Raw genomic sequence first — 13,675 nt, 5'->3', positions numbered from 1 at the left:
GTAAGGAGGTGGTTACTTTGCTTATGACGGAAGGGTTAGGGAATGCCTCTCAGAAGATATATGAGGCTTGAGTTGAGGTAGAAATGATCAGAAGAAGTCAGTCATGTAAAGGTCTAGAGAAAAGCATTTCAGATACAGGCCAGCACAGATATAAGGGCCTAAGGACTACGGAGGGGATGAACAAGGCTGGTCTAGCTAGAGAACCAAAATCCAGGGAGAAGAGGGAGGAAATGAGGTTGGAAAAGTAGAGGGGAATGATGACTTGGATGGAGCAGAGACTATGAGTTGTCCTCAATATTCATTCATTCCTACTTCCACAGTAATGGAGTCATGGATGGGCACATGTCAGCTTAGCTAAAGACATTTCCCAGGCTTCCTTTCAACTAGGTATGTCCTGTGACCAGATTCTGGACAAAGAGGATGGAAGTGGAAGTGGGAAGGGAAACTGAGCTGAATCTGTAAGAGAAAGGGAGCATGGTCTCCACCTTTCCTTTCTCCTCTCTGGCTAGCTGGGATGTAGATGTGATGGGCAAACACATGAGAGCTACCTGTGAGGTAGAACTCCATGTTCCATCTCTGAGTCTGGCAGAGCTGCCCTGCCAACCTGGGACTGTCTTCTTTTCAACTCTTGTGTATGAGAGAAATAAACTCTTAAACTCTTAATTTGTTTAAACCACTCTGTGTATTTTAGGATCTTTCTCTGTAAATATCTTTGACTATAGCAGAACCAGCATGGCAGCCTTTCAAACCATGATGAAGAGTTGGATTCAATCAAGTATAATAAGAACCCACTGAAAGGTTTAAATAAGAGGATGAGGTGATCTGATTTATATTGTAATAAGATCATTCTGACTGCTTTACAGATAATGAATCATAGGGGAGGAAGCAAGAGTGGAAGCAAGAAGACTAGTTCAAGGCTATTTCTGTAAACTAGGTGAGAAATAACAGTGGATTTGAGGAGGTGTCAGAGGATATAAAGAGAAGTGAAAAAAGTCAGGTAGAATTTTGGAGGTGGAGCCATGATGACTGGCTGGTGGATAGGAGGGAAAGAGAGACATTAAGGATAAATATGTATAAATGTATGAATGAATTATGTATGAATGTGCCCCAATTTTGTATCCATTCTACTGTTGATGGGAATTTCATGGTTTATAGTATAGGGCCATTAGGAATAAAGTACTATGAACATTCTCATACTTGTCTTTCAATGCACATATATATGCATTTCTGCCGGAAACATATCAAAAAGTAGAATTGCTTCGTCATAGAGTATACATATGCTCAGATTTAATAGATATTGCCAAGTGATTTTCCAAGGTGGTTATACTGATTTATTTTCCTACTAGCAGTACATGTGAATTCCAGATAATATATATCTTTCTCAACATTTTATTTCAGTTTTATTTCTTTTTAAATTTTAGCCATCCTGATGAGTTTGTCGTGGTATCTCTTTGCGGGTTTAATCTTCACTTCCCTGATGATGAATAAACTTGAGCAGTTTTTTTGGATAAGTGTATTCATCATTTGAGTATCCTCTTTTAAAAAGTGATTTAGGACTTTAACCTATTTTTTTAATGGATTTTCTTTCTTTTTCTTATAGAAACCATTTATACATTCTGGATTCTAATCTTTTATCAGTTATATGTATTGCAAATAATTTTTCCTAGTCTGTGGTTTGGCATTTCATTCTCCTACTGGTATCCTTTTATAATTGAATGTTTGACTGAGATCATTGTAGATTCACATAGAGTTGTAAGAAATAATATGGAGAGATCTCTTGCACTCTTAATAATAATGTATGGCAAAACTGTAGTGCAATATTGGCACAGCTAAGATATGGGATATTTTCTTCACCAGGAGAATACCTCATGTTGTCCTTTGATAGCCACACACACTCCTCTCCCACCCACACCCCTTCAACAATCCCTGCCAACCATAGTCTGCTCTCCATTTCTATAATTTGATCATTTCAAATATGTTAAATAAATGGATGCACACCGTGTGTAACCTTTTGGAATTGGCTTTTGTCACTCAACATAATTCGTCCAGTTTGTTGCTTATATCAATGGTTTGTTTCTTGTTATTGCTGACTAGTACTCCATAATATGAGTGTAGTACAGATGTTAAACCATTCACTAATTGAAGGATATGATGTGGTTTGTTTCCTGTCTGGGGCTACTTTGAATAAAGCTGAATGTGAACCAGATTAATAGATTCATATCCAAATAACAGAGTATAAAAAGGGGGGGGGAAATAGAAAATATACAGTTCAGAAACTTGACAAACCCTGCCTCAACCAAATGATCATGGTTAATATCACCAGTGATGCCATGTTGATAACCTATGTCCTCTAATACGATGTGATAAAGAGGGTACTTCACCTCTGTGGTATTCTGCCAAAAACCCCATACCCTACTCTAACCATGAGAAAGATATCAGATAAATCCAAACTGAGAAAATTCTATAAAATGTTGACTAATACTCCTTAAAACTATTAAGATCATGAAAAATAAAGAAAGACTGAGAAACTGTCACATACCAGAAGAGACTAAGAAGACATGATAGCTTAATACACTGTGTTATCCTGTTCGATCTTGGAGCAGTAAAAGGACAGTGTAAAAACTTAGTGATATCTGAATGAAGACTGGGATTTAGTTAATAGTAACATACAAATGATAGTTTCTTGTCTTGACAACTGTACTGTGGTAATGAAAGATATTAACATTAGGGGAAATTGAATGAGGGTGTACAGCAACTTTCCTGTACATCTAAAATTAGTCCAAATTTAAAGTTTGTTTTTTTAAATATAAAAAATAAATGGTTGGAAAAGGCATCAATTAAATATAAATTTAAAATTAATAAAAAGGAGATAGACGGGAAAAGATACACCATGCAAAAAATAATCAAAAAAGTCTAGATTGCCTCCATTAATATCAGATGAACAAGACACACTGGCAAGGATAAAGAGGGATATCAGTGATAAAAGGAACAATTCAGCAAAAAGAAATAACAGTCCTAACTGTGTATGTACCTAACAATAGAGATTCAAAATACTTGAAGCAAAAATCAATAACAATATAGATGACTTGAACATTATCAACCTATTTTAACATATCTAAGGAATTAAAACAAATAGCAGAATGCTTGCTCATTCATTTCAAATGCACCTAGATCATTCAGCAAAAGAGACCATATTCTGGACCATAAAAAATATTTTAATGAACTTAAAGAATGTAAATTATACAAAATATGTTCTCTCACCATAATGTAGTTAAACCAAAAATGAATTAGAGAAAACTATCTCAAAAAATTCCCAAATACTTGCAAATTAAAGAACATACTTTTAAATAACCCATTGGTCAAAAAATAAATAAATAAATAAATAAATAACCCATTGGTCAAAGTGGAAATTACAAGGATATTTAAAAATATTTTTAATTGAATGAAAAATAACACAACATATAAAAATTTATAGAATGCAGCTAAAATAGTATAGAAAATTATAGCATTAGATATTTATATTAGAAAGTAAGATCTCAAATTAATTATCTAAGCCCCAACTTTAAGAAACTAGAAAAAGAAAAGCAAATTATACCAAAAGCAAGCAGAAAGAAATAATAAAAATGAAAATAAAAGGCAATGAAATTTAAAATAGATAAAAATAGAGAAATTTACTGAAACCAAAATATGTTTCTTGGAAAATATCAACAAAATTGGTAAACCTCTAGCCTAACAAAAGACTATCAAAGATAAAAAGAGAGAAGGCACAAATAACCAATACCACAAATGAAAGGGAGACATCATTACAAATAATATAGACATTTAAAGGATGATATGAGAACATAAATAGCTTTATGACCATAAACTGGAAAACTCAGACTAATTGAAAAACTCTTAAAACACAGATATTATTGGGCAGCCCTGGTGGCCCAGCAGTTTAGTGCTGCCTTCGGCCCAGGATGTGATCCTGGAGACCCAGGATCGAGTCCCACATCGGGCTCCCTGCATGGAGCCTGCTTCTCCCTCTGCCTGAGTCTCTGCCTCTCCCTCTCTCTCTCTCTCTCTCTCTATGTCTCTCATGAATAAATAAATAAAATCTTTTTTAAAAAAGACAGATACTATCAAAGCTCGCTCAAGAAGAAACAGATGATCTAATTAGTCCTATATCTATTAAGGTAATTTAATTTGTACTTAAAAACTTTCTAATAAAGAAAACACTAGTTCCAGATGGTATCCCTGGTGAGTTCTACCAAACAATTAAGAAAGAAATATTGTCAATTCTACACAAATTCTTCTAGAAAATAGAATAAGTCAGCATCACCCTGATACCACAACCAGACAACGACATTAGAAGACAAGAAAACCACACTCTGTTACTCTTCATGAAAAACAGATATAAAAATCCTCCACAAAAGATTAGCAAATTGAATCCCACAATATAAGAAAATAATAATATGCCATGACCATGTAGGGTTTATCCTAAGAATGCAAGACTATTTCAACATTAAAAAAAAATCAATGTAAATCATTATATCAATAAACTGAAGAAGAACCATATCACCATCTCTTAATACATAAAAAATAAAATTCAACATCCATTAAACAATACATTTTTAAAAGACTAAAGCAAACTAAAAATATAAGGGATCTTTCTCAGCCTGACATAAGGCATCTACAGCTGAAATCATACTTAATAGTGAGAGACCAACTGCTTTCTCTATAAGATCGGGAACAAGGCAAAAATGTCCACTCTTACCACAGCTATTCAACATTGTATGGAAGGTCCTAGCCAATACAATTAGGTAAAAAAAAAAAAAAAAAAAGAAAATAAAGAAATTAAACTCTCTGTTTTCATAAATAGAATGATTACTACATAGAAAATTTGAAATATCTACAAAAAAACAATAGAATAAATAAGAGTTTAGCATGGTTTCAGGATAACAGATTAATATGTAAAAATAAACTGAATTTCTATATAGTAGAAATGAACAATTGGAAATTGAATTTTAAAAAACAATGCCAGGGTGCCTGGCTGGCTCAGTCAAAAGAGCTCATGCAACTCTTGATCTCAGGGTCATGAATTTGAGCCCCACATTCAGTGTACACTCTACTTAAAACAACAACAAAAACAAAAACAATGTCACTAAAATTACACAAAATAATTAAATACTTAGGAATAAAACAAAAAAAATGTGTAAGATCTATATGCTAAAAACTCCAAAACGCTAATGAAAAAAAATTCAAATAAGACCTAAATAAATGGAAAGGTAATCCATGTTTATGGATTAGAAGACTCAATATTGTTATGTTAATCATCCCAAAGTTGTCTGTAAACTCAATGCAATCCAAATCAAGATCAATAGAATTTTTTGTAGAAATTGACAAGCCAATTCTAAAATTTATATGGAAAAGCAAAGATGGTACAATAGCCAAAATAATTCTGAAAAAGGAGAGTATCATTGGAGGATTCATGTTATCTTAGTATAAAGTTATAATTATTAGGACAGTGTGGTAGTAGCAAAAGGATAAATACAGAGATCCATTGAGCAGAATAGAGAGTTCAGGAGTCGATCTATACATACATGGTCCATTGATTTTCAACAAGGACACAAAGGCAATTCAATGGAGAAAGGATAGTCTTTTCAATAAATGGTGCTGGAACGATGGAAGATAGATATATAGAGACATTTCACCCATACCATACAGCATGTATAAAAGTTTACTCAAGATGGATCATAGAACTAAATGGAAAGTCTAAAACTAAGAACTTTTAGAAGAAAACGAAAGGGGGAAATTTTTGTTTCCTTGGATTAGTGAAAGATTTCTTAAATATCACAAATCCATAAGAGTAAAAAAATAGCATATTGGACTTCACCAAAATTTAAAACTTCTACTCTTTGAAAGACAATATTAAGAAAATGAAAAGCTACAGACTGGGAATTCATATTTCAAAACATATTGAAATATATTAAATAATTTTTGTCCAGAAGATATAAAGAACACTTGAAATTCAATAAGAAAACAAGCAACTCAATAACCTAACAGACAAAGGATTAGAAAAAAATGTTACCAAAGAAGATATATGATGGTAGATAGGTAAGTGAAAGCATGCTTAACATAATTAGTTACTAGGGAAATACAAATACAAATTAAAACAAATTAATACAAATTAAATACAAATTAATACAAGTCTTAATATATTTAAGATAATTGAAATCATACCATGCATCTTTTCTAATCAGAATGATATGAAACTAGAAATCAGTTATAAGAGAAAAACTGGAAAATTCACAAATATGTGCTGCTTAAACAACATGCTCCTGAACAATCACTGGGTCAAGAAGAAATCAAAAGGCAGTAAAAAAAAAATCTTGAGACAAAAATTGAAACACAACATCACCTATGGATGCAAAAAAAAAAAAAAAACAGTTCTAAGAGAGAAGCTTAAGCAATAAACACCTATGCTAAGGAAACAGAAAGATCTCAAATAAGCAACCTAACTTAACACCTTAAAGAACTAGAAAAAGAAGAATATACTAAGCTCAAATTTATAAGGAAGGAAATAACAAAGATCAGAGTGGAAATAAACAGAAACTAGAAAGATAGAAGAAAATATCAATAAAATGAAGAGGTGGTTTTTTGAAAAGATAAACAAAACTGACAAACCTCTAGCTAGACAAACTAAGAAAAAAAAGAGAAGGCTCAAATAAAATCAGAAATGAAAGTGGAGACATTACAAGTGATGATAATGCAGAAATACTAAGGATCATAAGAAATCACTATGAGTGGGGGTGCCTATGTGGCTCGGTTGGTTAAGTATCTGAGTTCGGCCTAGGTCCTGATCTCAGGGTCCTGGGTTCCAGCCCCATACCCAGCTCTGTACTCAGTGGGGAGTCTGCTCCTCCCCTTCCCTCTCCTTTTGCCCCTCCCCCTACTCATGCTCGCTGTCTCTGTCTCTCAAATAAATAGTCTTTTAAAAAAAGACAAATTAAAAAATAAATAAATAAATAAATAAATAAAATAAAAAAAGACAAATTACTATGAACAATTATATACCGAGATTTAGATAGCTTAGAAGAAATGGATAGATTTCTAGAAACATAAACTTACAAAGTTTGAATCATGAAGAAATAGAAAATCTGAAGAGACCAATTACTAGTAAGGAGATTGAATGAATAATCAAAAACTTCCCCATAAAGAAAGGCTTCACTGGTGAATTCTATCAAGCATTTAAAGAAAAAAAATTGCCAATCCTTCTCAAATTCCTTAAAAACAAATAGAATAGGGGCATTTCCAGACTCATTTTGTAAGGCCAGCATTATCCTCAGACCAAAGCAGACAAGAAAAGAAAATTACAGGCCAACATTCCTGATAAACAAAGATTCAAAAAATCATTAATAAAATATTAGCAAACTCATTTTACAACACATTTAAAGAACCATACACCATGATCAAGTAAGATTTATTCCTGGATACAAGGATGATTCAACATATGTAAATCAATAAAGATAATATATCACATTAAAAAATGAAGGATAAAAATCATATGATCATCTCGATGGATACAGAAAAAGCATTTGACAAAATTCAGTATCCTTTCACAAGAAAAACTCTCAATAAATTGTATATAGAAGAAATTCACTTCAACATAATAAAAGCTAACATTATACTCAATGACAAAAAGCTAGAAGTTTTTTCTCTAAGATCAGGAACAAGACAAGGATGTCCAGTCTTGTCACTTTTATTCAACATAGTTCTAGAAGCCCTAGCCAGAGCAATAAGGCAAGAAAAATAAATAAAAAACAGAAAGGAAGAAGTAAAATTATCTCTGCAAACGACATATTCTGTATAGAAAACCTTAAGGACACCACCAAAAAGTGCTTAGAAGTAATAAATGAACTCAGTAAAGCTGTAGGATACAAAATCAACACAAAAATTAATTGCATTTCTATACACTAAAATGGAAATGTCAGAAAGAGAAATTAAAAAAATAATCTTTACAATAGCATAAGTAAAATATTTAGGAATAAGTTTAACCAAGCAAATGAAAGACCTATATACTGAAAACTATAAAACACTGATGAAGGAAACTGAAGAAGACACAAATAAATGGAAACATATTCCATGTTCATGAATTAGAAGAACTAATTTTGTTAAAAGGCCATACCACTCAAAGCAAACTATAGACTTGGTGCAACCCCTATTAAATTCCAATGGCATTTTTTAAATAAAAATAGAAGAAACAATCCTAATATTTATGTGGAACCACAAAAAACCCTAACTAGGGAAAACAATCTTGAAAAAGAAGAAAACTGGAGATATCACATTTCTTGATTCCAAACTATATTACAAAGCTTTGATAATCAAAACAGAATGGTAGTGGCATTAAAAACAGATACATAGATCAATAGAACAGAATAGAGAATCCAGAAATAAAACTATGTTTTTATGGTCAATTAATTACTGTTTCAACAAAGGATCCAAGAAAATATAATGGGAAAAGGATAATTTCATCAGTAAATGGTATTGGGAAAACTGGACAGCAATGGTAAAAAGAATGAAACTGGACCACGATCTTGTATCATACACAAAAATTAATTCAAAATGGATTAAAGACCTCAACATAATTCCTGAAACCATAAAACTCCTAGAAGAAAGCACAGGGATAAGCTCAATGATTTTTTGAATTTGAAACCAAAAGCAAAGGCAACAAAAGCCAAAATTAAAAAGGAGCCTACATCAAACTAAAATGCTTCTGCATGGCAAAAGAAACCACCAACAGAATAAAAAGTTAGCTTTTGGAATGGGATAAAACATTTGCAACCCACAAATCCAATAAAGGGTTAATATACAAAATATATTAAGAAACTCATACAACTCAATAGCCCAAAAACAAAACAAAACAAAAGAGCAAAACAAACAAAAAAACCCAAATAACCCAATTTAAAAATCAGAAAAGGACCTGAACAGACATTTTTACAAAGAAGATGAACAAAGGGCCAACAGGGACATGCAAAGGTGCTCAACATCACTAATCATCAGGGAAATGCAAATCACAACCACAATGAGCTATCGCCTCACACCTGTCAGAAGGGCTATCATCGAAAAGACAAGAGAACAAAGGCTAGCAGGTGGTGGAGAAAAGGGAATCATTGTGTACTGTTGGTGAAAATGTAAACTAGTAAAGCTACTAGGGGAAATAGTATGGAAGTTTCTCCAGAAATTAAAAATAGAACTACCATCTGATCAGCAATCCCACTTTGGGGTATAAAGGAAACAAAATCATTACCTCAAGAGATATCTGTACTCCCATGTTCACTGCAGCACTATTCATAATAGCTAAGTATGGACACTATTTACATGTCTGTAGATGGATGAATGGAAAAAGGAAATGTGATATATACACACACACATATATAACACAAATATATATAAATATGTATATTTATATATATGTGTGTGTGTGTATATATATATATATATATATATATATATATATATAGTGTTCATCTTTTAAAAAGAAGGAAATCCTGCCATTTGCAACAACATGGATGAATCTGGAGGGTGTTATGCTGAGTGAAATAAGCCAGTCAGAGAAAGACTAAATGCTGCATGGTATCACTCATATGTGGAATTTTTTAAAAAGTCAAATTTACAGGAACAGTAGAAAAATGATTGCCAAGGACTGAGAGGTTGGTAGAGGTTGGTAAAAAGGGTATGAACTTTCAGCTATAAAATGAATAATGTCTGAAGATCTAATGGTGACTAGAGTTGATAATGATATATTGCATAATTGACACTTGCTAAGAGAGTAGAACTTAAATGTTCCATTAATTTAAAAAAAAGATAAGTGAGATGATGGATGTGTTAATTAACTAGATGGGAGGGAATCCTTCCACTCTACATACATATATCAACACCCGCAATGTACAGTCTAAATATATTATAGTTTTTATATGTCAATTATGTGTCAGTTATACCTCAATAAAACTGAAATTTAAAAATAGAGAGGGCACAAATAATATTAAAATGAAAAAAGATACATAGAATTTTTTAGAAATAGTATGATAGGTCTATGCCAATATGTATTTTTTTAACGAAAGGAGGATAATTGCCAAAATTAACTCAAGAAAAGTATAAAACTTAAAGAAAACAATACCATTAGATTATTTGAATTGGTGGTCAAAAATATATCTCTGTCTTAAACAACACATGTGGATGTGTGCGCACATATACGTACACAAAAATATACCAGAGGAAAAAGGGCCTCAGGCCTTTGATAGACAACTTTTACCAACTTAAAAGATCGGTGATCCTTGCCTAAACCATTCCATAGAAAAAGAAAAGCTTGCCAAGTGATTTTATGAAGCTATTACTTTGGTATCAAAACTGGATGAGGATAGTGCCAAAAAAAAAAAAAAAAAAGTTCGATCTCAGGAACACAGAGGCAGATATTCTAAATAAAAGTTAGCTTTTTAACCTTCATTGTGATAAGGAAGAATGTGAGGAAAAGTCAACATTAGAAAAATCAAACAAGACCTCTGAGCAGATTGGAAGTATGAGAGGATTTTCTGACCCTGATGACTGCCTTCAACGAAAACCCCAGAGCCAACAATATTCTTACTAGGCAAACTTGGGAAGCATTCTATCTTTCCATGAAAAGCAGAGATGGTTCCAGAGTGACCACAGCTGCCACCGTCCTTGAGGCTCTGGTACACACAATAAGACAAAGAATGGAATGGAGACAAGGCGGTGGGGGAGAAAGGGGCATCAGCCAGGAACATATGGGACTGCAAATATCAGAAAACCTAACCACCAGTGGCTTAAACAATGAGGAGTTCATTTGTTTCACATGTAAGAAATCAGGATGTAGGCAGTGTAGGGCCGGTGGTACTCATCAAAAGAATCGGAATAGCTCTCTTTCTGCTTTATCTTCTTTGGATGTTTGATTTCAGCCTCATGCTTGCCACTTCATGGCTATAACGCCTCCTGCAGATTTGGGTCTTAATGTACATATTCAGTGCAGGAAGGGGGGAAAAAGTGGTACCAGTCTCTTCCCAGAAGCCCCTGGATGGACTTCCCCTTACAGCTCACCAGTCATGTGGCTACTGTGAGCTATAAGTCTGGGAAAGTCAATATCTAGGGATAGGATTAGGGTTAGGGTTAGGATTTGGGATATATACTAAATTCTTAGTATTGTAAGTTATGCCTGGTACAACCCGTTCATGAAAATTCTTTGTTGGATATTAAATATATTTACTATTTGGGCCATACTCACTCTAAAACATTTGTTGTATATCTAAAATTAAAATTTAACTGTGTGTCCTCTAAAAGATTTTTTTTTCTAAATCTGGTATCCTTAGGAGCTGGGCATATTGGGGGAAAAATTAGGTTCTAAAATTAGCAAGAAAGGAGGACTATTGGGCAGGTACATATCAGTAACTACCATAGAAGCATACAGGTTTATCCAGAAAGACAAGATCTTTTTCCCTGGACATTAACTCTGGCAAAGCTCATCATACAGATTTTTCCAGAAGGAAAACTGAGTAGCAAATTATAGGCAGTATCTTATGATGCAATTTTGGTGAAGACATAGATACATTCTTCAAATTCATGTGTCCCTTAAAATTTAAGGCTACATGCAGTTATAATTCAGTAACAGAATTTCTGCAGGTAACCAAGAAAAACTTTATAAAATTTTTAGATATACAATTAACTGTGGATCACTCATATGAAATTACAAATATTTTATTTTTATTTATTTATTTATTTATGATAGTCATAGAGAGAGAGAGAGAGAGGCAGAGACAGAGTCAGAGGGAGAAGCAGGCTCCATGCACCGGGAGCCTGATGTAGGATTCGATCCCGGGTCTCCAGGATCGCGCCCCGGGCCAAAGGCAGGCGCCAAACCTCTGCGCCACCCAGGGATCCCTGAAATTACAAATATTTTAGATCTTTATCTACCAGATTTCATTAAAAATTTACTGAAATTCTTTTTTAAATTATGCCTATTTAAAAACTTGGCAGCTGCTGTTTTGTTTCAACATGAAAACCTAACCATAAATCTCACTTCTTTGTAGGAACCTGATAATTTAACCAAAAGTATACTGAGCCTGCAGACAATAGGAATAACAGGGCAGGAGAGCATAGAGGTCAAGGCAACACTTGTAGGCTTAAGATGGATTATCTCAACGCCCGCAATGTATAGCCAAATGCCAGGCTCAGGGATGGTGATGGGCAGTTTCACAGTCAGGGAGGCTCCCTGGAAGCCAAGAAAACTGAAAACCCAGGTCAAACCAAGTTGGTCAGAGGCAACCAACAAATGTCTTCTATGGAGATGAATTTTAGTGATTAGACTCTAGAATTCCTGCTACTTTTTAAGAGATGGCTGAAGAGATTGCTTACAGCCAACTTGAGGCAATGTGAAAGAGCCCAGAACTCAAGGAGGGATTCCAAATTGTGTACTGATGTGCTGTATTTGTATATATATAAATATATATACAAATATATATATTTAAATAAATACTGATGTGATCAGTATTTGCCCATTCTTACAAATGGCCAGATTGTTGTTCTAAAATAGACAGAAAGAGATTTGGACTAAGGGAGTTGAAGAAGCCTCACTCCTTTGACTCAATTAATTATATACATAAATTATTTTTAATTTTCTTTCTTGGAAGGAATAGTGTAAGGATTTTTCTCTCCTGAGAATGTCAGACTTGAACTATTTGTAAAAGGCTGATGGATTTGCTGCCAGGCAACAGGAGAGATGTGATTTCTCTCCCAAGTAGCAGGTAGGCCTACCCACCTATGGACCAGATCTCTAAACGTTGTTGCTTCAAGATTTAATTTCAAAAATGATATTTACTCTCTTTTCACTTGTATTATTTCCCCCAAGGCATTTAAATTCTTCAGAATTGTCTTTTTTAGTGGCCACACAGTACAATAGTCCATCATATATAGTTATATCAACTTCCCTATTAAATGAACTTGGGAAAATGGCTCCTTGAAGAAATCTTATAGCAAAACATTTTTTAAAGATTTTATTTATTTATTTGGGGGGCAGAGATAGGGGGAGGGGCAGAGGGAAAGGGACAAGCAGACTCCCCGCTGAGCGTGATGCTCAACACAGGGCTCAATCCCAGGACCCTGAGATCATGACCTGAGCAGAAGGCAGAGGCTTAACCAACTGAGCCACCAGGTGCCCCACAAAACATTTTTATGTGACAAATATTACTTTCTAATATGCCTGGTTTTAAAATGTGCCTTTTCAACTGGGCAGTGTGCACAAAAGGAGCTGACCTTATACTCTAATGGAACAGTTGTCCTCTCATTCTTCTTGCTTTGCTTTTGAAGTCAACGATCACAAATGTTTCATTGAATTGATACAGGCCAGACTATAGTGAACAGTGACAGAGCCACCTGACTTTCAAGTGGCAAACCCAGTAGCATCCACCCAGTGACTCAGCCTTTTTCTGGAAGAGGTAACGTTGCACCACCTCCATCCACAGCCCCTTTCACTATACCTCAGAAACCACAGCTGATTCCAGTGGAAGCAACGAAGTTATCTCCCAAGAAACGAAGATCACAGGTATTCATGCTTCTTTTTTAAAAAAAAGATTTTTAATTTATTTATGTGGGGGAGAGAGAGAGAGAGAACACAAGTGTGAGGGGA

At 34.0% G+C, this 13,675-nt stretch overlaps 1 protein-coding gene across 4 annotated transcripts in view; it reads left to right on the top strand.

The window, feature by feature from the left end:
* IQCH (IQ motif containing H) overlaps positions 1–13,675 on the top strand; it is a 200,001-nt gene that overhangs the window by 71,418 nt on the left and 114,908 nt on the right. For all 4 annotated transcript variants that reach the window (XM_041740511.1, XM_041740529.1, XM_041740525.1 and 1 more), the window contains one exon: positions 13,512–13,591. In XM_041740511.1, the coding sequence (XP_041596445.1) occupies positions 13,512–13,591 (80 nt within the window). The remainder of the gene's footprint in view (positions 1–13,511; positions 13,592–13,675) is intronic.

This window comes from Vulpes lagopus, chromosome 2 (genome assembly GCF_018345385.1).
Source record: "Vulpes lagopus strain Blue_001 chromosome 2, ASM1834538v1, whole genome shotgun sequence".
NCBI classification, from domain to species: Eukaryota; Metazoa; Chordata; class Mammalia; order Carnivora; family Canidae; genus Vulpes; species Vulpes lagopus.
This window is presented reverse-complemented; position numbering and strand designations above follow the sequence as displayed.